Source organism: Periophthalmus magnuspinnatus, chromosome 10 (assembly GCF_009829125.3).
Source record: "Periophthalmus magnuspinnatus isolate fPerMag1 chromosome 10, fPerMag1.2.pri, whole genome shotgun sequence".
Lineage (NCBI taxonomy): Eukaryota > Metazoa > Chordata > Actinopteri > Gobiiformes > Gobiidae > Periophthalmus > Periophthalmus magnuspinnatus.
Genome location: NC_047135.1, coordinates 25,912,087 through 25,937,994, shown reverse-complemented (window position 1 = coordinate 25,937,994; position 25,908 = coordinate 25,912,087). Strand labels below are relative to the sequence as shown.

General features: G+C 38.5%; 2 protein-coding genes across 4 annotated transcripts in view; one reads left to right on the top strand and one right to left on the bottom strand.

Moving 5' to 3' along the window:
- Positions 1-5,552: 5,552 nt before the first annotated feature.
- On the bottom strand, positions 5,553-11,053 carry LOC117377341 (transmembrane O-methyltransferase homolog). Its single transcript, XM_033973719.2, has 5 exons — positions 10,935-11,053; positions 9,950-10,007; positions 8,564-8,843; positions 7,612-7,808; positions 5,553-6,687 (listed from the first exon to the last, which is right to left on the bottom strand). Exons 1-5 carry the CDS (start codon positions 11,006-11,008, stop codon positions 6,364-6,366), a joined length of 933 nt encoding a protein of 310 aa, XP_033829610.1. The 5' UTR covers positions 11,009-11,053; the 3' UTR covers positions 5,553-6,363.
- Positions 11,054-11,392: 339 nt separating this feature from the next.
- Positions 11,393-25,908, top strand: part of LOC117377340 (LIM and calponin homology domains-containing protein 1-like) — a 116,418-nt gene continuing 101,902 nt past the window's right edge. For 2 of the 3 annotated variants that reach the window (XM_055225088.1, XM_055225087.1), the window contains exon 1: positions 11,393-11,630. In XM_055225088.1, coding sequence (XP_055081063.1) covers positions 11,532-11,630 — 99 coding nt within the window. In that variant the 5' untranslated portion in view covers positions 11,393-11,531. The remainder of the gene's footprint in view (positions 11,631-25,908) is intronic. The other variant, XM_055225089.1, reaches the window with a different exon arrangement.

Sequence of the window (25,908 nt, the reverse complement as noted above, 5' to 3'; positions counted from 1 at the left end):
TCTTATACTTACTTACTTCTTAAATGCTTTACAAAGATGTGAGTCTGGACACTGGTGGATCTCCCTGATTTCAGATAGGCGTGATTGACAGGTGGATTAGCGAATCAGAGTGTCCATATCAAAACAAATATGGCTACTTATGCGGAACAAAAGAAAACATTTCACAGGAAACTCTGTTGGTCTGAAGTGGGAGTGAGGACCAGACTGATATCCCTTTAGACAAACCATCTGTAAGTTTATTAGATTTTTTTGTAACAGTAGAGGGCAGATTTGAGACCAGTAGAGGGCAGATGTGAAACCCTGACTGCAGTTACGTAGACACCACCTGGGTAGCTGTAAAGTATCTCCCATATTTTTATAATTAAATATTAAAAGGATTTTTACAGCAGGCAGTAAAATGGAAGGCAGAACAGGATGACAGACCAGTATAAGACAATTTTGCACAACCAATAAAAAAATGCTGTACCATCTGACTCAAAGGAAGGTATTACACCAGCAGGGGTAGCTAGACAACATCTTTTTCCTTTTTATTAGGTGCCATTTGCCGTGAGCTTAAATAAGATCATCCGAAACAGTCAGCTTTTTTTTGATGTATAAAATTACCAACCAGATCTAATTATCTTTACAAGTATTGACCCTAAGAGCCAGCACAAAACCGAGACTACAGGAAATAGCGTAAGAACTTTTTTATTTTTTTATTTTTTTATTTAAATCTCACATTTGAAAAACCCAACTCCAGAAAAAACTGCATGGGAGAAAATCAGATCTATGAGCAATACTGAATGCACGTACTCAACATCTCCAATGCTTCCTCTGATGAAGGCTACAAAATCGACTCAAAACATATGAAGCAACAAATTCCTGTCTTAAACACAAACCATCTACTCACTGTATACTAGACATACATATGGGAAAACACACAAATGCAAAGCCCCTCATATGTGCATATCCTATAGCCTATATGTACACAGGCTGTTTGTAAACATGACTTAAGCTGTCCATTTGCTGCTGCTGATCCAGGGATGATTAAGGCTCTTTGGCTCCAGCGTTCTGACCTTGGAGAACCAGCTACACACAGTACACACAGTACACACAGGAAGATTGGACAAAAAGCATTTTACTCCAAACTAACAGCTTTAACTTTTCCAGTGCAAGAAAAAGCACAGCATAGATTGAAAAAAAAGATAGTATACTTACGATACTATACTATACTAGATACTAACTACAAAAGCAAAACCTGAAAAACTTTATACCAAAACAAAAGATGGCAAATGTGTTAGTATGGTTAGGGTGGGCAATAGTGACTTTGTGTCTGATCACAGCTCTTTTTGCAGCTAGAGATGTAACAAAATCATATTATAGTGTTGCAATTATTGTCAGTTATGTTTGACCATGACCTAACAGTTAAACTATATGTAGCCTGTGCTTTTACTGGTTAAAAAATACAAGGGGTAAGGACTAGGTTACATATTGTGCATGTTTTAGCTTGCTTTTAGTATCATTGCTTCAAAAATGACTGCAAAGTTAATAACCACGATTATCACTTGAAGTAATCATCCTTGCCTTTGCTTCCAGAGATAAATGGTAATGGTAAATGTAACTATATAGTCAGTAATTAACAGTAATATCTCCAAAATATAGCTATCGTGTTACTATCCACTTTTCAATATATCTCCCACTTCTACATTCTACAATCTATAGGCCAATAATATGAATTTACCTTTTAGATATTTCATGGCAAAGTACAAAGTAATCAATAGGAAAAAACTGGCTTGTGCCCCCATCTGGGACTATGACATCATCACAATCTAGAAACTGAAAACCACCCATAGTGAAAGGTCAACAAAATCTGTCTTAAAATGCTCTCGGAGCCCAAAGTTTTTCCGGCCCATGTAGCCGTTAAAGCATAATGAAAATAAAACCTAGGCTAGCGCTCTGGTGTTGGGTGATGTACAGGGCTGTCAGCAGAATCCCTCAAAAGCACTTCTCTTTGGCACTCGGAGCAAATGGACAGCTCCTCACCAGACAGGCTTCATCAGTGTCAGATTTACAGGCGGCCCGCGGGTACAGAACCGGTGCTACCTCCAGCTCATAAAATCATTAGCTTTTCCATCAAAGAACCGCAGTAAATCTGGACTCTTATTTGGAGTGAAAAACAGTATAGGTTGCAAACGTGGATGTGTGCTAGGATCGCAGGGAAATAGGTCTGCGGAATGATCCATCTTGCGTAAAAGCTCATTGTTAGTAAATGTATCAGAGCTGTGCAGTTTTACAGTGATAAAAAAGAGGAGCCATTGCAATACCATTTGACAATAAAAAAAAAGTGTGATAGATGGGTGACAGTAGCTCAGTTGGTCGAGCTTTTGTCCATTGATTAGAAAGCTGGCGGTTCAGTTCCGCTCTTGACATAAACATCACTGGTTACACCCACTGACCCACAGATAACTGCTGTTGTTGTGTTATTGAGCAAGATACTTAATATCAATGGTAATAACAACAATTTAACAGAGCCAAATTGATCAAGGCGAGGAGATATTTAAACGTTTATTTTAACTTGTGACAAAACGCCTTCCAAACATGCTTAAATATTAGTTACATTCTTCATATTTGTATAATTTACCTATTATAAATCTGTCTGTTACACCAGCTGATGTCATGAAGTGATTGCCTTCAGTTCTTAAATGTGCTCTACCTGATTTTTACTGTCTTAATATTAATGACTGAGCTAGTTTATTTTTACCAATTTGCAGCAATCCAGAGTTATTCCTCACATTTTTAACACCTCTGTAGCATCCGTAGAGTTTATAAACACTTTTCACTATTTTCAAATGCTGTCACAGTAATCTTAACAACAGCTAGCATGCTAAGATCGCAATTCCTGGTTTGGGGACGATTGAAATGGTTTGTAATTATATGCAGACAGCACACACTGGTTTCACGTCTACCCTTAGAGCTGCTGTTATATGTCTGTACTGGTCAAAACAAAATTTGGCCAACTACTCTCCGCAAAAATCGGGTACAGCGGACGTATTATGCAAAATATTTTAACCATGTCATAGTTGTTTCCCTTACTTATTTACTCTTTCGAAGTTGTTTTAGAGTGATTCATGCATTTGCGTAATCTTTATAACCCTGTATTCAAGTCATAGTTCTGATCAACCCCTCGTTTTCACTGCCATCGGTAAATGCCCACTGTTCTGTTCTTATTTCATTCGCCAATTAAAATTTTCTTACTCGATGATTCAAGTAGGATTCGGCAGCAGTGCGTAGTCATTTTGGCACAGATGAAAAAGCTATCGATAGGAGGTGCCAAGAACTACCCCGCTCTTTGTTGTGATGACGTTTACGGCGACATCAGCTCCCACTGGGCACCGTAGTTTTCAAACGCGAACATCAGCGGACTTGTTTCTTTTATTAAGTCGTTTTAAATCAATATTGCAATTTAAAATGACATAAGAACAATAGGTCTTCTTTAAAGTCTTGCAATTTTCTTCAGTGGTAGAACAACCCTTGACAACATTTCTTTCCCGTACACAATCCTAATGAAAATATATATATTCCAACAATGTCACCCAGGCTCTAACCTTCATTTGGTCATTGGTCTGGGCCACTAAGAACGTTGTGTGTTGCCGTACAGAGGCAGTGAACAGCCCAGCCGCTGCTCCCTTGGTCATTAAGTGCATGATGAAAGTGAAGAGTAATATAGTTGATATATTACCTCCCGGGCTCGCAGGCGGCACAGGGCCAGATTTACACACCTGGATCCACATCAGTAAACAAAGCCCCCAGCTCTGGCCCCTGCTGCTGCTGCTGCCTTTGTTTGAGATCTGATCCAATCCCACTCCCGGCTCTAATGAAAAGTCCATTTGGATGACAAGCAGGGCTGCCTCCTCTCCCCATGTTTGTTCTATTAAATTGAGGATGGAGGGTCATGTTGTGGACGTCCTCGGATGAGATGCAAGAATGTCTTTGATTGCGTCATTCTGAACTGCTCAAATAGCCACTGGTAAAATGTGCCAATACAACAGAAGTAATGGTTTTCACTGTTGGCATGTTTACAGTTTATGCTGAGTTAAACAAGTAAAAACAAATGTCACCGCTTGTACTCATTGTGTTTCACTGAGCGTGTTAAACAACCAAAGTCAAAACATCTTTGCCTGAAAACATTTTGAGGAATTTTCACCATTCAAAAGATAAAATATTTTCTGTTTAATTGTTAATTGCTATGGCAAGGGTCCTAATTTTTCATCAATCTGAAACCAATGGATGGGACCAACTAGCACACATTATATTACGTTTAATGGGCAGTATGTAACTTTTTAGTAGAGTATCCATCAATTCTTCATTTATTAACTCCATGGAGACAAGCTAATGACACTACTAGGCCAGGTTACAGGTGAGATCTGTGGAGAGGCAACCCACCTTTCAGTAATAATGCAGTAATGCTTAAGGGAGAGGAATGCCATGTTTTATGGCATGCTGTGCATTCAAGGGGACAACAATAACATCGCCATGGAGACAAGCAGGTGACGGACCCCTGACACAAAAGTTACACAGTAACAGTACCTTTAAAGATGATTTTTCAATGAAAAGGTTTGAGGCCCAAATAATGTACTATTTTATATTACATAATTTCTGTAGAAAGTAGCATAGAACAAAGCAAATCTTACCTCCTGCTAGCTTATTGCAACATCGGCTCTGAGTGTTTCTGTAATCACTTTAACAATGTTCTTAGTTTGAAATGTTAACATAACTGAGCCCATAACCGTAGTGTAGATTCTAAAGTTCCTTATATACCATCAGATAGACATTTAGAGAGACCATTATAGCTAGGCAGAACAATGGTAACAATTATTAAAAGCACATACTGAGACTGTGTTTTTGTGAGCTGTGTAAGTCACTTTAACCTATTAGCATTTCAGAAATAGTCTTAAAAGTCAAAAATAAATGGGCTATTTAAATCCTACAGAATGGTTTCAACAGCCTGTACTTGGTAATTGCACCGATTCTGCTTCCTGGTTTAATAGTGTATATCTACTATACTTGTAATAGACTCTTGGGAAATAAACCATTTGGCTTGAGCTGGAGCCGTTTGCTGGAATCGTATCACATTTGGAATGTGAGGTTGGCTATTTGAGACAACACTACTGTAGGCTATCTACCTCTGCACTTTTGAACCAATGTGGTAAAGGTTTGATGTGGCCTAGTGCAGGGAAATACAAGCTTTTTTATTTGTTGGGATATAAACAATAAAGTTAACAGATAGTATTGTATTGTTTGCTGCCTAGATGGTTCCGCAATGTGGCATTACATTTATGTCCATGGAGACAAACGTGTGACATCATCAGGTCAAATTACAGGTCTGTGAAGAGGCGATCCCACTCACAGTATAAATCCATGTTTTTCAAGCCATTTTCAAGCAATAAAAACATATGTAATTGAATAAATGTTAGAGGGATAAATTTAATGTGATACTGTGGAACATTCCAGGCAAAGCAATAACATCTCTAAAACAAAAAAAATAAGCACACTCACTTCCATAATACATTTAACATTCACTAACAGAAAACAACAATGTGACCACACTGTAATAGTACTTATAACTACCTATGCTCAGAAGCACTGTGGCTCCCTCTACTGGGAAGTTTTTGTAGTGACATATAAAGAGACATGACTCATATTTGGGGTTTATTCTGTGCTGCGTTGGAACCTGAAATAATGGTATCATCGCTGTTGTAAGATTCAACAATTCATGAATCAATCGTGATGAAACAAACACTGATAACCAATAACTGCTCATTGGCTTGCCACATTCACGCTGAAGTCAATGAAGTGCCTTGCCCAAGGACACAACGACACTGTGCACTCATTGAAACTGGGATCACACTACCAGCTTTTAAGTTTTATGCACTTCCACACCCAGATTTTGGGAGAACTAAACTGTATCTTTGCAAAATGTTTATGCATACTCCATACAGTACAAATGTGATGTTTTAATGCAGATTTATATGGAAACATGGAAAAAGCTGGAAAAATATGGCCAGAAATGTCTTGCCCCAGTACAGATATATTGCATAAGCAGTTCTTGGGGTCAAAATAACTCAATTGTGTGCTGTTTGCATCTAATTAAAAAAGGGTTTTATTGTCTTATAATCAGTACGTGCATGTTAGCATGCTGGTTGTTGTTAGCTTTACCATCATGGAAAAACACCGCTCTGGCCTGAGTATTGTGAATAATTATTTGGCTTGGAATGCATAAGGTAAGTGAGGAATACTTTTGGACCACAAACTGATGAAAATTAACTACTTCATTCAAAATCAAGTATTAAGTCAACCTTTAAGTTTCAATTCAATTCATAAAAGCTATTTTTCATACACTGTTGTTACTCCTGTATTTTGATAGCACACTTCAACCATAAATTGCATGTCAGTTTTGATGCAGTAACAGTTTTCTCTAGTTTGTATGTACTCCCTGATGTCTCTACCTGCTCCTCTCTTTCTGTAGATGAGTACTATGGAGCAACCCTCAGAACGCAGCAGATCCTCTCTCTCCAGGCTCTGCAGATCTGTGAGGTACTGTGCTGGGTCGTGGTCCATCAGCACTAGACCAAAGCCCTCCTCATGAGACCCCATGCGTTCAGGCAGCAACGGGATTGCATCAGACGAACTTGATGTTAATACTTCAAACTGCATAAAACAAAAAGAGAAATAAAGAGTCCATAATATGAGATATAATAGTCCGAGCTACTAGTGCAGAGTCAAATAGTTGCATATAAAGACTCTATGAGATTGCTGCTGAAGGTGCCAGATGTTTGCTGAATGTGGCATATGCTCATGTGCTGCTGCCTTGCGTCACTGTTACTTTAAATTCATGTATGGAATACAAAAATCACCAAATGCTATTGTGTGGACCCTCATATTATACTGTAATACTGTCAATGTATTTACAGTATTCTTACTATTTCTTTTTATTATCTTAGCTATGGTGTGTCCACACATCTGTCCTTTTCTACAGATTTTAAAGTTATACTGGGTCATTTTGCAGCTGCACATCTTGTATTGTGTGTTTTGTTTTGGCACTTAATTATTATATTGCCAATATTATCAGTTTACTTCACTTCTCTTTTAATTGCATTTAGTTCTTACTAAGTGAACTTTTTCTGTTTGATACTGATGATCACTTGACAACTATTTAAGATAAAACTTGTCACAAAAATGTAATTTTGGTTTGCTTATTTTATCCTGAAATCCTAAATTTAAATAAATACATTTTATAAAAGTGCTTTGTTTACACAGGTTGGGTTTCCATGCTTTTTGGGGACATTACATTGACTTACATTCATTTACTGGACACTGTTTCCAAACTATACCCTAGTTACCACATGTCTAACCTTAACCTAAACCCTAACCATAACATATTTTAACAAATATCTGAACTTCAGGTTGATCTAATACTTACTTCACACCCACGCCACACTAGAATTGCGACTAAGCTGAGACTGGATTATACCATACTAAACCAGGACTAGAACAGGACAAAACAGTCAATAGCAGGACTAAATCAGGAGTAAACCAGTACTAATCTTTAATGTGAATCCATATAAGGTTTACCTGGTGATGTTTAAATCCTGCCACAAGGATGAGCTCCTCTCCATAATCTGCTGTTTGAGGGTCCTGCTCCACTGTGATCAGTCGGCCTCCAGAGAGCAGCAGACGCAGCATACGCATAGAGCTATAGCCACAGTGCATCCCCAGCTCCAGAGCCATGGAGGGCTGCACCCGCCTCACTACCTCATCCAACTGGGCACCTATGGGAGAATAATGTCTTTATAAAAATAGATCAGATTACAGATTACTGACTGCATGAGGGAACTGGGTGTCACATATTGTAGGCCCTTTTTATGTTTTTTTGCACTTTACTTTTACAACACTGAAATCAGGCGGCACGGTGGCTGAGTGGCTTGTACGTATATTTCACAGCAAAAAGGTTTGGGGTTCTATTTCCGAGTTGCCTGGGCCTTTCTGTGCAGTCTCTCCTCATGTCTGGGTGGGTTTCCTCTGGTTTTGCTGAGGTTAAATCCACACATAGATCAAATCCTCTAGCTAAGGTACTCCTGACCAAGCCAATAGTTCAAGATCTGGAGGTAAGTCCCTGGGCACTGCTCTGTGGTGCCCACTGCTCCTGACAGGTTGCCCCAGCAGCAATGAAGGATGGGTCAAATGCAGTAATATATTGCATGGGGTATGTAAAGTTATCTATGGAAGCATTGTTTTTTTTATTTTCTACTATTCTACTAATACTGCCATCATCCACAAATAACATTTCATATTATTCATATCATGTTATGTTTTATATTATGCTAATTTAACAGGTTAAAAGTTAGATTTGATGTCTGACTTTAACCTGTGCTGCTCAAAGTGTTTATTATTTAGGTGAGAAATCCCATATGAGAAATGTTTCATCCACTTTTAATGCCTGCTATAGTCTGTATATATATGGTTGCCAGCTTTCATTTTCGTTATTTTTTTTCTCCTGTTGTTTTGAAGCCACGACTCTACTCACCAATCTGTGCTCCGATGCTGAGAGAGGGATACATGCTGTGGTAGAGGTCATAGGTCTCCAGCACACTGTCCACTTTGCCGTGAGTGCACTGGCAGAAGACAAAAGCATGGACGCTCCGTGGACATACCTCCTGTTTCACGAGCCACAGTGTCCAGGCCTGAGCTCTCCGGCACAGGGACACCACTTTACCACGGTAATGTTTGGAAAAGAGGAGTACAGCAGGAATCACAGACACAACCAACAGCCACATGTCTATGCAGGGGGAGATGAGGCTGACAAACTGAAATAAACAAAATAGAATGTAATGATAAGTAGCTATCCATTGCGTTTCAACTTCTTATTTAAAAGCAACAACAAGGATAGGTTTTGTTAAAGAGGGGGCATTAAGTAAAATCTACATTTTGGAGCTTTCTACCATGTTATAGTGTTGTTTCTTTATAAAAAAATAAAAAAAACATGACTGAAAAGATTTTTTATGTCACCTACACATGTTTGAGTAATTCAGTGTTCTCACCCAGGCCCTAATCAGACCCTCCTTTGGATTAGCACCACAGCAATTTTCCATAAACACACAAAAGCATGATACAAAACAATATACTACGACTTCACAAACCTGATGCAATGTGCAGTGGTTTCTGTAGTGGGATGCACACTAATTGTAATGCAATAGTGCTCTGAAGGGGGAGTGTATCATTTTAAAGACAATAAAAGGTAACATGGTGATCTAAATATGTTGTGTAATACTCCTTTTCAAAACTGTTAATTTCTATGGCATCATTCATCACTCTGAACCCCATGGATAGTTTGGTATTACTGCTTCATGACAGCCTTTAATGAATAAAAAAGTGCACTATGTAACTTTTCTGGTACAGTGTACGCTATTGTCACCTGTTTGTCTCCCTGGAGATATTATTGCTTTGCCTCGCTTTCACAATATGACTTTAAACATATCTAATTCTATCGAGAATATCAGGTAATAAAACTAGGTCAAGTTACATGTAAGATCTGTGTAGAGGTGACCATAACGATCACGGTTTTTCAGGGAATTTTTGAGCAATAAAAGCATGAATACTGAAATGAATGCTAGATAGATATGTTTAATGCCATACTGTGGAATATTTATGGAAAAGCAAAAACATCTTCATGGAGAAAAGCAGGTTAGAGAATTTCACCATATATGTACTTTCCCACTGCGTATGGAGTATTAGTAAAGGTGGTACTAGGTCTTCTGTCTTTTCCATATGCCTACACTAATTCATAACATAATTACAATATATAAAGCACATTAAACATACATTCCTGGAAAAAAAATTGATTTATAACAATTTTTAAAAGAGGAAAAAAAGCACAGTAAACTAAATAAAGTTAAAATATTCGCAACAATACCTTTTTAATTGGGTTCTGGTCTGGTGTCAAAAACAGATGCTCCAACACTCCGGAGTCACTGAGGCAACAGAAAAAAAAGAGAAGAAGGAAAGTTGATATAAAGATGTATTAAGGCATTTTTTAAAATATAAATTAGTGTATTAGCCAAGCACCGAAAAAGTAAGGTGCAGAGCGAATGAACAAAGAAATAAAATCATAAACTGAGGCTTGCATGAACAGATCTCAAGCATCCTTCATTGCTCCTCCCTGCAACTCACTTTCATAGTTGTAATGCTGCTTTGAGACACTAGGAGGCAGCAAAGATAAAACTATAGCAGAACTTTCTTTTACCAACTCGTTTCCAAAACTAGAGTGGCAGCACGATTTAATTTAGATTTTTTTTTAACAGTTATAGACCTAATTAGTAACTTAAGCTTTAAAGTCACGAAGAATAATTGTTAGGTCTACTGCTTTTACGCACTGGTTTTCAAATCGTTAAATTCATTTCTCATCATCTTAATTATCTTGAAAATTAAAATAGGACATCATCATCATCTCCCTAGCGTAGCTCTGCCCTGGTTGGCTGCTGTTGGCCCCGTATATTTTAAGCTACTGAATGAGCTACTGTGGAGTGTGCGTCAAATTGGAGTGCGTGTGCGTCAAGCCCGGTATTTTCTGGCTCCTCGGTCAAGTCAACCGGAAGCAGTCCACTTATTTAAAAAGAAACGCGTTCACCTACATTCTAACATCTGATTACAAGCTATATTTTAAGTTACCAACGTGTTTAAAATGCTATATTTCAAAATGCGTAATTGCTTCAAGTTTACCCTGGCACCGCAGTGGATAATCCTGCAAGGAGATAAGATAATGGGCAGCAGTTAGCAAGCTAATTCATTTAAATCCTCACCAGGTAACTTTTTTAGCCCAAATAGAGTAAAGTAAAAGCAAGTCTTTACATTTTGGATGTTTAAATGTACTGAAAAAGTAGAAAAACATGCGTCCTTACTGTGAGCGTCTGGCATCTCCACAAACCTGACTCTTGCTTGGTTGCATGGAGTAGATCCACGTGCTTGTCTCCATAGAAATGTGGTTCTTTTGAACATAATATTTCACAGACCTACAACGTACCGTATTTATCTCCATGCAGAAGTCCAAAGTACAATTTTAACTTTCCGTTTCCATGCATGCAAGATCTTGAGAAAGTTAGACGTACTAAACTACGTGGTGTTACTAAAAGCCAGTTTGCAGCCACCATGTTCCAATATGTTATGATAAAGGTGTTTAGAGATAAATTAAACAGAAATTGAGTAGTTTTACCGACCCTAACTATATTAGAAGTAAGACCTTTAGAGCTTTTATTTTGAGAACACTAACCGGATGTTGTGTGCGTCATCGTCTCTACCTTGTTTCTGTCTGTAGACAAGTCTCCAGCGCGGAGAAGTGAAGAAACTGGACCAGTGCTGTTGCTGCGAGACCCGCTCACCAAGAAGAAGAAGGCTACGGACTGTCTGGCGCACTTTTCGGCTCAGTTTGGTTCGGATACGTGCGCACTGACCGTTTTTACGCACCGCTTCCCTGTTTGGAGAACGCAGGTTTTACGCCAATGGCAAGTCCGGTGGCAGACGTAGGACAGTCTCATCAGCAGCATCACCTCGACACGGCCGTAGACAGTGCCATCCAGGAGGCGCGCACATGGATAGAGGTGAGTGAATGGCACCGATGCACTTATTTTCATTGCACTGACTTCTCACAGCCTACCGTGCCTCCTGTTGCACACGCGTTTGTTGACATTGCGCGGTCTTAGTAACTGTCTGGGATGTTGTCTGCGCATGTTCTGCACGTTTTGATTTATAGTCAAGCAAATTGAAAGATAACTCGTTGGACTGTCTGTGTTGCAATACAATAGAAGGTTCACGTTGTTGTTTTTTTTATTTGTTTTTTTATTTGAAGACGCCTGGATTCTATCTTGATTTATGCATTACCTTTTCTTATTCTGAAAAAGAACCTAGTCATTCAAATAAAATAAGGTATAACTAAGGCATATATAGCTTATTAAACAGAGAAGGGATTAGAATTGGCAGAGTGAAACAGGCTGCTAGCTAAGTGACATGCTTAATCAAAACCATCATGTGGAATGGATTTTTGTGAATGTGTTGTGAATAAGCACTCAATCAAGGTTTTGTTCTGCAGGAATTTCAGCCATGACACAGATTCCATGGTTAAATATGATTTGTCTGCTTGCAACAGGCTGTTAAAGTAATATGACATTTTACCATTCACAGTAATAATGGCATTTTCTGGACCTGTGTGAAAGGATAGGTATATTGCTGATTCACCGGTCATCTCCATCTACAGACGTTTCAAATAAGTTTCTGTGTTATTTTTTTCCCCTTAACATATTTCAGTGAGCATTTATCAGCTCACTCAAAAGAGTCATCTGACTGCTGTGACTTATCAGCAGATCCTCCTGGATGTGGCCGGATGGACCTGACAGGTCTGGCCATACCCCTTGCTGCTTGGTGGTCTCTGGAGAAACATGTCTCAGACATGTGGGAGTATAAATGCTCCTTCATTTCTGTTTAGAGTTGTTGTTCCCCGTTGCCTGATTTCGAAAGCCTCCTGTATTCAGAATTTGTTTCTGTGTCGTTTTGTTTCAATTATTTTGGAGTTTTCCCAGTCTATAATATGATTGTCCCATTTGTAGTGGTCTGACATTGCTGATTTGAGGTTTTCCTGGTATGTCCCCTTTTTTTCTGCCCTTGTGAGTTGTGTGGTGGTTTGTTTTTTGCACTCCTTTTGATGTTTCTTTTTTCTTGTGCTGAAATTTCTCACTTTTTCCCCGGCATATGTTTTATTACATGTTTTGCGTGGTATTTTATATAGTACATGTAATTTTTGTTGTGGTTGTATTTTTCCTTGGGATGTACAAGTAGCTGTCTTAGTTTTGTATGTGATTTTACTAAAGTAGTGATGGTGTGACACGTCACAGCAGTCAGATGATCCTTGCGAGGAAGGTGACAGATTGTTTTTTACCTTGACATGTGACATGTCAAGGTAAAAAACAAACATAACTACAAACAACATAATGAATTTCATTATAGGTATACGTGTTTCATTCCAGATCTGTGATTTGTGTGGTAATTAGTGTCTGAGATGATGAAGTGTGGATGGAGACATGAGGAACAAAGTTTATCCTCGTAGACCCCTTTTTGTAGTGCATTATTTAACTGATGCAGCATTTTCTATAAATAGCCACACCACTTATCAAATCAGTGCTCCTCTGTATCTCACCATCACCAAAGACGTGCTTAGGACTCTGCTGTTGATGCATTTAGCCACTATAATACAAACTTGTGTCTAGTATCATGTTAATGTTTTGAAAAGGTCTATGTAGTTGTCCCTGTTGGAAAATTTGTCCTTTATATCCAACCCATCCTTCAATGCTGCCAGGGCAGGCCAGTCTATCTGGAGCAGTGCTCGAGATCAGGGGCTAGGTTTGGTTAGCTGGAGGATTTTACCTTTTGTGCATACTTTGGGTTGATGGAGGAAACCTGACAACAACAATAATGACAAACATCATTCACTCACACGCCACATTCATACATGGGCAAGGCTGGTGAAGTGTCTTGCTCAAGAACCCAACAACACTATGCTATGTTTATTGGATATTAGGTGCACTATGTAACTTTTTTGGTGTAGGGCTCTCCGCTCACTTGTCTCCATGACAATGTTATTTCTTTAGTTTGAATATTCCCCAATATGTTCCACAGTATTCTTGTAAATGGACCTTGTGAACTGCTCACTTGCAGTGTTACCTGTTTGTCTCCATGGATTTAGAAAACTTTAATGCAAAACTGTACAACTTTCCAGGAAAAGCAGTAATTAACCCGAAGAGAAGTATATAGAGGAACCTCAACCAGAAAAGTTACACAGTACACCTTCAAAAAATCTCTACACAAATCTGATCTCCTTACAAGATTGTCTCAGGCCTACTTCGCTTCACTGAACTCCCTGGTGTGTCGTATCATATCTTTAAAAAGCTCTATTGACCTAAATGTGAAAGAGCGGAGAGCTGAGAAGGCAGGAGGAACAGAACACCTCCCCTCTTCTCCTCTTCCTCCACCCCTCTACTCCTTTGCTGTTGTTTGTCTATCTGAGAGGGTCTGCTGGGAGTGATTAAATTACCTACTTTCACCTGGAGACAAGGGCCTTAGGGACAGAGACAGTGTGTGGAGGCGGATGAATGAACAACATACAAAGGTTCAGCCCAATGAGTTGCTGTGTCAGATATGCTGGTGAAGTGGTAATACTTGAGGTTTAGTTTACATTACCAGCTGTCAGATATGTTTTTACTTGACACGTGGCACGGTAGCAGTAAACTACGACTTTGTGAATAGATAGAAATAAGTAAGTAATGAGCCCATATTTCTAAAAACGAGCACTTCTGGTTAATTAATCAACATACTCCAAATGAATATCCCACCGATCGGAAATGTGGGTGAAGTGTCTTCCCTAACCAGTCTCCCATCTAAGTATTAACCAGGCTCAACACAAAAATAGTTACATTTCTTCCTCCAAGGTCTGAGCTTTGTTCCAAACCACATGTTTTTACTATCAAAGGATTGGCTGTATACCTGTCCATTAAAACACCCATGCACAAGCTGATCATTGATGATTAAAAATGACTGAATCCTCAAACTCATTTACAATTTGATCAATTACACAGCCCTATTTACGCTATAAAGTAGATCAATAATCACATACTTGAGAATATGCTTAAAGAATATGCTTTTTCTGACCTATTTCTTTTCTGTACCTTAATGCTTGGATCAGATTGTTGCTCCCTAGTCCAGCCCATGTCTTTATTAAACCTAGAAAATGTGTAGTGTAATTAAAAATTCTAACTTTTTTTTTTCATTTTTACATTTGAGCAGACATTTTTTAAATCTTTCAACTTTGCCACCGTGTTAATCCATCAAAAAGCACTTTCAATTATTCTTGTCATCACAGTCTGGAGCTTTTCTTCCTCACTTTGGTTTGTTTGGGTATTGGTGAAACTAATGATCCTTGTGCTCTGTAGAATAACTTGGCAGCGGCCGCTAAAACTGCAGTTAAAAATGTGATTTATGCCTGTGAGACCTAACGCTCCGGTGGTCCCGTGGTAAGATTGGATTTATTGGACTAGAGTGTGTAAAAATTGCTATAAAAAGTAGAGATTTGGACTCCATTCACAAATTCATTATAGTTTATAGACTCCCCAGACTAATAGAAGGACACGTGTTTTGCATTGCTGTTCGAAAGTAAAGTTTTTGCAACCATAAACACATTTTACTGTGCGTGTAAACTTATGTTGTGGGATTCAGTCAAGTCAAGTGGTATGTGAATTGCTTCTTGACAATATCATTAGTTTAAAACATGATGCATTTGGTGAGTAGGCATAGGACGATACTGAAATTTTGTGTGGCGAATATCATGGCCAAAATAACTGCGATTGATGATTATATCCAGATAATTATTACAGTTGCCATGTTTAAACAACTACGATTTAGCAGAGAATATTATGGAGAAGCAGGGCCCGGGGCAATTCATCGATTAGGAATTAATAGATCCCCACAGTAGCTCAGTTGGTAGTGTTTGTTCACTGATCCGAAAGTTGGCAGTTCCAATCTCGACGCAAACATCATTGGTTGAGTGGTGAGATCTATTGACCCCACATGCTGGCGGTGCGATTCTAGCTCTCACAGATGAATACTGTTGTTGTGTCCTTGGGCGAGACGCTTAATCCACCTGTGTCTGCGTACACCGGTGTATGAATGTGTGCGTGAATGGGTGAGTGGTTCCTTGATGTAAAGTGCTCCGAGTGCCTTGAAGGTGGAAAAGCGATATATAAAAATGTGACCATTTTGAAGTTTGCTGTTGAGATTTTTGCAACATTTAGCTAATTTGAACCCTAACCACTTGTTGATCCACTCTGCCTGTGTTCATTACTCGCTGGCTGTTGTCTGCTCTATCTCTGACACTGCTAATGAGGGGCGTCTGTGTGCGGCTCTACTGCTGCTTTGTGCTTTGATGAGGTGAGGAGGGGGAGGGAGGGGAGCACTCACTTCAGAGATCATGATTGATTTGTGTCACTGCTCCAGCGGCAGGCGCGGCACACCAAACACGGCCACCTTTCTTCTTCTTTTCACCGCAGGGAGGAGGTACAAGAGAACTGTGGAGTTTATCAAGGAGAATTTGAAGTGAAGTTGATTAAAGGAATTGCTGGAGGACAAATATGGAAAATGTATGCAGAATATAGAGCTGTTTTTGCAACTCTGAATAATATGAGGAAATATAGTGCCTTATGTTACCTCTCTGTAGGTGGGACTGGAGTTATAATGGTTAAAAAAATGACTCGTGTAAAGTAGGGTTGTCAGAAAAAATACTAATCAAATTACAAAAATATCAAAACTAGATACTCATTTGAGCAAGTATTGATACTAAAGTCACATTCACAGGGTAGAAATGAACCTGAATAGTTTTAGAATCATCTTGAGCTCTATCAGAACACGTATAAGACCACATAGACTAGTAATACACCCATGGACCACTATGGACCACTATGGAACCTACCTGGACGACTGAGGGATTACACAGATATAAGGCCACATGCTAATATAAAAAAGTACAATTTAATGTTGAAAATTACATAAACAGTATTTTATTATCCTTATGGAATTGAAATTGGTATTGGGTATTGAGTCTACGCCTTAGTAAAAATCAAATTTGAAATTTTAGTAACAGGACTACACTATTAAATTAATCATAATGAAGTTAAGATGTATTTTATTGTTCCTAAGGAAATTTCTCCTCTGCCTACACCCATCTTTCAGCTCCTCCGCCATCTCTGTATCTTGAGCTAGGCTTGGTCGGGACTATTCTTGGCTGGAGGATACACATTGTTTTTTGGCTAGCTGGGGTCCTTGGAGATATATTGTCTATTCCTCCACCTCGTATAAAAGAAACATTTACTAAGAGCAGTCCAATAAATGTCATCCAAGTCTTCCTTTAATACTGTGTTTCAAACTGTGTAATAGGGTTGTCTTGAGTACCACTTTATAATAACTACACCTTAATTATCCTTAAAGCATGAACAAGGACAAAGGACATAGAATGGCTCAGGCTTAATAACTGCTTCATTAAAGAAGGAGTATTATGTCAAATTGGCCTTTTTTTTTTTTTTTAGCTTTCTACTGTTAAAACATTGTAATATTTGTTCATTATGAGTTATGTTTTTGTTCATAATTGAAGGCTAATAAAAGCTACCACCTCTTGGAACCACCTCTTAAAAGTTTTTAGATATATATTTGCATTTTTTACCAATATTGTTCCTTTTCTGTTATATACTGCACTTCACCGGTTGTTTTGCTCCACATCTCCAACAGTCGTACCTCACAACACGTGCGTCTGCTACACATTGCATGACATATTTTGACTGTTCTTTTTCCGCAGCCTGTTTAATCTTGTTCACTGTATTGTCTGTATAGATCCCCAGCTCTTCTTCTTCCTGTGCAAGTCCTCACTCGTCCAGGTGACACAAAGTACCTGCAGGCTGCTGTGCCCTAAAGGATAGTGAGGGAGACGTTGCACATGGCAGGAGTAACAGTTGAGTGTTATTGGCTTCTTTTCTACTTGTTGAATGGGGTATTTTGATCTCCATTGTGCTATTCAAATATTTATTCTTTAAAGTTGTATTATGGAACGCATTCAGCTGTGTCAATGTTTAGCTTTTCGGTTATTTTTTTGTTTTTTTTCTTGCAGTAGCGTGTAGTATAGAGTATGAATTTTCAGGGTTAAGTTATTTATTTAGCCCTTATTGTTGAGGCAATTTAAGGACAATATTGTGTGAAACCTTAAATAAGTGTCAGGTTTTGATGCTCTAAAGTCATGTTCTAGTGCACCCAAATGAAAATCTTAGGCGCACCAGTGCACCCAACTCAAATTGCTTTTTGTATATTTATTGAGAAATGTCATGTGGGAGCATGGATGACGTAGGCTTGTGGGTGGAGGGACAGAATCTTACAGCTAACTGTGAGGAGGGTATGAATAGGGCCCGGGAAAGATCGCTAAATTACTGAAACATGCATGGATGACATCTAAAACCTTTTCAGGCATGTTTTTGATGAAGAAACAACATAACAGAAAGCTCAAAAAATGTAATTTACCTAATACCCCTTTTAAAAATAGCTTCCATATAGGACAATAAAATGCTGTTTAACTCTTTATAAAGTAAAAAAAACAAACAAAAACAAAACACTAAATCTGGCTTATATCATGTACCAAAAAGGTGCACTATGTAACTTTTTTGGTGGAGGGTTCGTCATCAGCTCGTCTCCTTGGAAATATAATTGTTTTGCCTAGAAAGTTACACAATATAAAAGTCATTTATCTAGCTAGCATGTATTCAGTTACAAGTGTTCTTAATGCAAATAAACATACTTACTGTGACCAGGCTCTCCACAGATCTGACCTGTAAATTACCCTGGTTGCATCATTTGTCTCCATGGAGTTTGATATGTTTAGTGCCATACTGCAGAACATTCCTGGCAAAGCAATAACATCTCCATGGAGCAAAGCTGGCGGTAGACCCTCCGCCAGAAAAGTTACACAGTGCATCTTTACAATAAAAAGACACATTTCAGAGGTTCAGAGAGGACTGTGATGCTGTCCAGCTGCTGTGATTTCGTTTAGAGTGGAGGAGTCAGCGACAGCTCGTATTGTTTGCTGCGGAAATACTGGACATGATAGCAGCCAGGAGATGTGAAAACAAGCCAGGAAAAGTAGGAGAGAGTGTGGATGTCTCAATAGTTACTGAAGTTAAAATAATACATGATCTGTTTTTGTCATCACTAGCTAAATACTGTAGTGTGAATGCTTGTTTTTGAGTTATTTAATGTTCAGAAATGTTTAATATGTTGCATGAGGAATGACATCCAATATAAAGCGTATGGTAAATGTTTATCTGAACCTTAAGAGTAAAGATAACATAAAGACTTTTTTTTTTTTTTTTGCAATTAATCAAATGTGAAAAGCCTTTGGTGAGAGAGAAGTATTGCATAAACACTGTGGACTTTTTTTTTTTTACTTTTTTATGATACCTTGACAATATATTATCCACTTGTTGATGCTGAAAATTAAAGCAATTAACAGGCAATTAAAGCAATGTCAGTTTCATTGCACCACTGTTTTAGCTCACTTACAAATGATTTATCTCTGAAAGGTAAACTGTTAATCACTTATCGCTAATTTTTGGTTACGATCTATTTAATCCCTCACGGAGCCTTCTGGCCTCTTCCCGTGATGCAGGTCCAAGACGTGTGCTGACAGAATAGAATTAGCCAAACATTAGCCTAGGGATTAGCTTCTCGGTCACACAAGGTATTTTCGGACTAAATGCTGTAATTTGATATAATTAACAGTGATGCATTGAGATTGAGTCATGTGCTAACCCAGGTTTATTGTAAGATACAGAAGTATTGATTGAAGGTGCAAATGGGGATTACAAATGCATGTTTTGGTGAAAAGTGATTATATGGTGGATTACTGCACGTGTGGGATTAGCTGCGCTTGCTGCACCGTGCACAAGTGTAAACAGCATTGTGGAATTGTTCTTATTGTGAATTCAAACTAGAAGGATTATTAGAATACCATAATTGCAGATTAGCTTTAGAAATGTTTTGTTAGTTGACCAATCAACACAGAAACTTACCAATCTAAAAAGAAAATGAAAAAAACTGCTGAAAATGATGGTGACTTGTCCTTGTCCTTGGCCTGTCACGATAATCACTATATCAACTGGAACAATAACTTTTGGGGATCAGTGCTTATGGTGGGTACTTTTTCTTTTTCTTTGTACAAGTGGGGAACTTTTTGTAATTTTAAATCCTGCTTTAATGTTATTTTGTCAGTGGCATAATTACATTCAATATTATCATTTATCGTCTATATTTTCTTCAGCCATACACCATACTTCAAAATGTGTTATTGTGACAGGCCTAATTCAGCTTCAGAAACATAGAGGAGCTCTTCTGTATCGCCACCAGATGAGATCAAGACATTGGGGGCAAGTACATGGTGAACTACTCAAACACATTCACACAAATAAACGGATTTTGATGAGGGAAGCATATTATAATCAGGTTCACATCGAAACAGTTTTGATTGCATAAAAAAAGGACTGTTAAAATTTGAATCATGTGTTTGTTTTTGTGCAGACCTGTTAATGTTTATGTTAGTGTTCTCCTGTGGCTGATCTAGCACCTATCCCCATTGTACTGGCAATGCCCTTGATCTCAAGGAACTCTCCAATGCAGCAGTTAATTTGTTGGCACAGATTCAGTCCAGTTAATTGCAAATCTGCTTCTGCTAAAGGCGCTTTAGAAAAGAAACATGGCTTTTCAAAGCATTAGCAATAAGGGTGATGTATGCATGTAATTTAGTGTGCAATTCAACCAGGAGAGGCTTAAAGAAAATAAACTATGCTTTTTTGTGGGGGTATTTAATGCATTTCAAATTTTACATTTTGTTCACTCTAAACTGCAATATTAACTGATGGATCCTGCCTCTTCAAAGTAGCATGAGGTGTGATGAATAGCTTATTAAATAGTTAAACTTAATGACAATGGTAAAATGACTTTCCAGGCTGTAGATTCTGAGTATGAAAAATAGGATACTGAGGGGGTGAAGAGGCTGATAGTTGTGCTGCTAGTTTGGAGAGAGCATAATGCATTTCTAAGAACAGCTAGCGAGGTGATAAATCGACAGACTCCAACTGGCAACAGTGGGCAAAATATTTAGCTTTTTATTATGTGTACATTTCATCTTCATTTGACCCTTCATAGTATTCAGTCAAATTGCAAGTTGTGTTTTCACGATATATGTGTACAACCAAAACCAGCTGGGGTAGACCTTTGATTAAAGGTTCTATATTATACGAAACTGTCTATCGTGAGCCTTAAGCCATGCTAGAATATCGTTTCCTCCTCAAAAAAACATGCCTGGAGTTGTGTTTTGTTTCATTCACACATGTTTGAGTAACCCTTTATTATTTGTCTGTCTACACCTCCAAAGCTCAAAATGCTCTGCTCTGCTACCTTTTGCTTTTTGTTAAGTAGAGATTGGCAATTCCAGGGCTGAAATTATCCAAATGATTCTAGTGAAGGTGTATGGAGTTTAAAAACACAGTGGAGCACTTCCTGTATTACCACATGACATCACAAGGTGGAACAGAGTGCTTTCTGTTTGAGAGAGGAACTCCTAAATATGCAGGGTTTGTGTGTTAAACATGTCTGAATGAAACAAAACACAACTCCAGGTCTGTTTGTGATGAGGAAACAACATTATAACATGGATCATAGCGTGGAAATAGCATAATATGGGTCATTTAAAGATAGACAAGAGACCAGAGCATATAGACGCTGTTTTGTGCCGCTGCTAGCCAAACATCAGCTGATTTTGTCCCTGTGACTTTGTGTCTTTGAGAACGTCATAGCTCATATCTTTTCTCATCGTTGTTGACGTGATGTGAGGTGAACTGATTTGTCCTGTACAAGTGTCAGGCCTCTTCAAACAACACGGACAAACTGACAGTGTGTAGGAAAAACCTCAGCACCAGACAAGACCGCAATCAACATGGACAGAGGAAGAATTTACTCTACAATAGGACTCTTTGTTAGTAATTTGTTATGTTTGTCTGGGAAAGAACTGGAATTAAAGACCATTCACTGCATACGCTCAAAAGGTGTGAACGTGTCGAGCACATGTATTCAAAGTTTAAAGTAGACCTATTTTGCAAAATCTACTTTTAACCATGTTATATTTGTTTTGCCTCACCATTTACTCAAGCAAAGTTTAATTTGTAGTGATTCGAGCAATATTTAATTGCTTATTTTCAAGACCCCATATTGCCTTTTTCATCAGCATACGCCCTCTGCCCTCTACTTACTTCGTTCTTACTACTTACTAATTCTTACTACGTCTCCAACTTAATTTTCTTAATCAGTGATACATGCAGGATTCGGCAGCATTGCATAGTCATTTTGCTACAAAATGGGGGAAAAAAAATCTGCTCACTTGTGCGATCGGCAGCTATCCATCAGAAGTGGTAACTCTTTGTTGTGATGATGTTTACAGCGACGTCAGCTCTCATTGGCCACTGCAGTTTTTTTAGATGAATATTGTGATTTAAAATGTGCAAAGTATAACATAATGATCCATGTGTGTCATGGATTATAGCTCTATAGCAGACACAAGTATAATAGGTCTTCTTTAAAAATGGATAAAGTGACTCATGAAAACATTCTGGACTGATGTTTTGGTTTAATTCACCTATTTGATTCCATATTCGGGCTGTTTCTGTCGCAAGACTTCAAAAAGTTTGGTTCCACCTTGTGAAGTCATCAGGTGCTCCTCTGTGTTTGTCCAATTTATCTTCAAGTTATTTCTCACTTTACTATAGCATTCCTAGAATCCAAATTATTCACCCTAATGTGTTTATAAGCGTGTTTTACAACTTTCACTGGCCAGATTGGAGTTTGACCATCATGGTAATGCTAACAACAATTAGCCTGCTAACAGCGCACCTGCATTACTTCCTGGTTTGCAAACATTACAAGCGATTTTGAATTAAATATAGACAGTGTATGGAGGACTTATTTTGACCCAGAGCTGGTTTTACAACAGCTATACTGGGGGAAAACAAATTTAACTTTATTATGTAAAAAAAAAGCATCATCATTCTAACCCTCTCAGCGTTATGTTTATTTATGTCTTATTAGCTTTAGCCTCATTTGACCAACTCGTCAGTGCAGCCGCAGAAGGCAGTCCTTGTGTTGACTTTCTTTGCTCAGAAGTTTGGGCTAAATTTTACTTTTTTGTTTTTCCAAATATGCAGTATTTTAGTACGACATGGGATAGTTATGAAAATTTGTACATTAAAACCACAAAATCTGGAAAACCTTTTTCATGTAAAATTCTTTGCCACACATATCAGTTTGAGAAGATCCAATTGTCAAATGTAAACACTGCTCATTTTATAGCACGCTCTTTTGAACATGCCATAAATTGAGTCTTCTTTAGGGGTACTTTTTAATTCGCTCTGACCACAAACCAGAAGCGGCCTTCCTTAGACACATATTACGGACCCGTTTCTCAACCACTTCGTAATTGTTCAAAGTCGCTCAAACGCTTCACTTCCTCTGCAGATTTTCCCGAGTGGTACAAAGTCTCCTCATTCACATTCTGTTTGTCTCTAATCTGCGCCCATAATGACAGAGCGCTCCTCCTCCATGACATTGCCTGAATATTGATCGGCCCCATTCGCTGTGGGATGCTTCACATGTGGCCATATATATACTACCCCTGGGATACTGAGCCATCGGGCTATTAGGCAAAGGTCAGGGGTCTCTAAACATGTGTTGACTAAAGAGCCTTTTAATGTCTGCTAGCCTAGTATATAAGTTAACAGTGGCTCTACGGTTTTAGCATTCACACACAAACTCAAACATGGATGGTTCAGTCCTGGCTCCAACCACTGTCAGCTTGCTCGATTATAGAAATAATTAATAATGCATAATGTGATATTTGTGTGATAAATACAAGTACAAATACACATTTTGGGCAGTGATGATAAAAATGTAATTGTGATCTGATCCCTGCGACAATCGGTAACTGTCATATTGTGATTCTCTGTTTAAAGGGGCACTATGTAAATTGACAGACCACCACCTGCTTGTTTCCAAGGAGATAGCTTTGTCTTAAATATTCCACCTTATGGCATCTTTCAAGCATGTCTAATTAGCTTTAGCCTCATTTGAACAACTCCTCCTTATGGCATCTTTCAAGGTGTTTTTGAGCAATAAAACACATGCTAGATCAGGGGTCACCAACCTTTTTTAACCTGAGAGCTACTTTATGGGCACTGAGTCATACGAAGGGCGACCAGTTTGAGACGCTGTTCTGAAATAACACATTTTCTCAGTTTGCATTCAGTTATACATTATTAATAATGATAAATGATAATCATCTATGTGAACACTGATCACGTTGCAAGACACTGTTCACATTAATGATTTCTCAAAATAATTATCAACAATGAGCAAGGAGGGAAACAGATATCAGTATTCAGCACTTTAACTTTACTAATCTTAGTAATTGTTAAATTTCCAGATGACACTTACATCACTACATCTCATAGGAAAAATGTCCCATTTTCACTATCCACTGACAAACCTTTTTAACAAAACATAAATAATATACATTGCACCATGTTTCATAAAGTTATCAATTATGTAATGTTAAAGAAAAATAAGCGTACATATTTTTAAATAAATCTCGGTTGCGTTGTGTGACTTTTTCACCGGTGTCGTGGAAAAAGCCTGTTGTTTACCCAAAGCTGCGTTTAGCTCTGGGCTTGTTCTGCCCATAGTGTGCGCCCCCATGGGTAGCGTGCGTCCCTGTGGGGAGTGCGCGTCCCCGTGGGTAGTTAGCGTGGAGTTTAGTGAGACGTAGTGAAGTGTCCCTCCACATTGTGCCGCTTTGCTGTCACCACAGTCGCTCCGCAGATGAGATACGCGCAGGTTTCTTTTACAGTCTTAAATTGTTGTGAAAGTGATCTCTTTATTTTCTACCATGTTTTGGAGTAAGAAACTGCTTTCACGCATCCTCACAGCGCTCGCGAGCGGAGCACTGGTTTTGTCACACGCACAATACTGACCTTTGAAGTGAGTAGGTCAAAGTTCACCTTAACTTATCTAAACTTCACGTATAATGAACATATGTTTAAGATATTGTCATTTTTAAATCTATATAAACGCAAGGGTGATAAAAAAAATATAGCAACAGAATAAAATTTTAGATGCAGCTCATTAGTGAGTTGTGCTATTTTTAGAACCGGTCTGCGGGCGACTCATGTGGGGCTTGGGGGCGACATAGATAGATCAGTTTGGTGCCATACTGTGTAGCAGGCAAATCAATAGTAACACCTGTGAGACAAGGAGGTCTCGTACAACTAGAAAAGTTGCAAAGTGTACCTTTTTAATGCAACTCTTGCTCATAATTTTCCCCAAACACTCCTCCTATTGCTCAGCCTCAGATTGGTAGACATGCTTATCATTAATACATAGTCTTTTTATTCACTCCAACCTCCTTTTGTGAGCTCATGTCAGATAGTAAACGTCTTGACGGATGTATGACGGTGAGTGACGGTTCTTATCTGAGTGTTTCTATCTAATTGGGTCATGAAGGCTGAACTGGTTTTAGGATTCCTTTGGGGAGCTGTACTCTTTCTAGGTGTCCTGGGAGCTGGTGACATCTGTACAAATGGCCGACATACTGACAGACATGCTTTAGAGCTACTATGTAAAGTATTAATATACAAGTTTTTTTTCAAGAAATTATAAGTTGTGGCCAATATCTCTTGAAGATAATACAGACAATACAGCACAAATTTTCAGTGTTCTGTTATTTGAATGGCCTAAATTGAATTATGACCTATATGCCTACAAACTTACCATTTTTATCCTTTAAACACTTATTTCTATACAATTCTGAAAATGTACATGTATAGATCAAATTTAAAGAGAAAAAATGCCCTACTTTGTCAGGTTTGCTTCCTACATTTGCATTCCTCACATGTATTTTAATGTTCTATCACACATCTAATTACTTTTGAATACTTGCAGTAACAATAGCTCCCCATATGCTCTCTCTCTCTCCAATATGAGCCACCTAACCCGCTATTCCCTCGTTCCCATCATTGAATCAAAGGTCGTTCTGATTTTGATAACAGAACAATGCCATTTCCACCATGACCAGCTTTATAAATAACCGTTGCCATTTAGGCCAAGTGAAAGCAGATGATTCAGGCCTGTGTGAATGGAACAGTCAGTCGGACGGCTTTTATTGTGTTATGGAGGCCAGCATTCCTCTGCCCCACATTACAT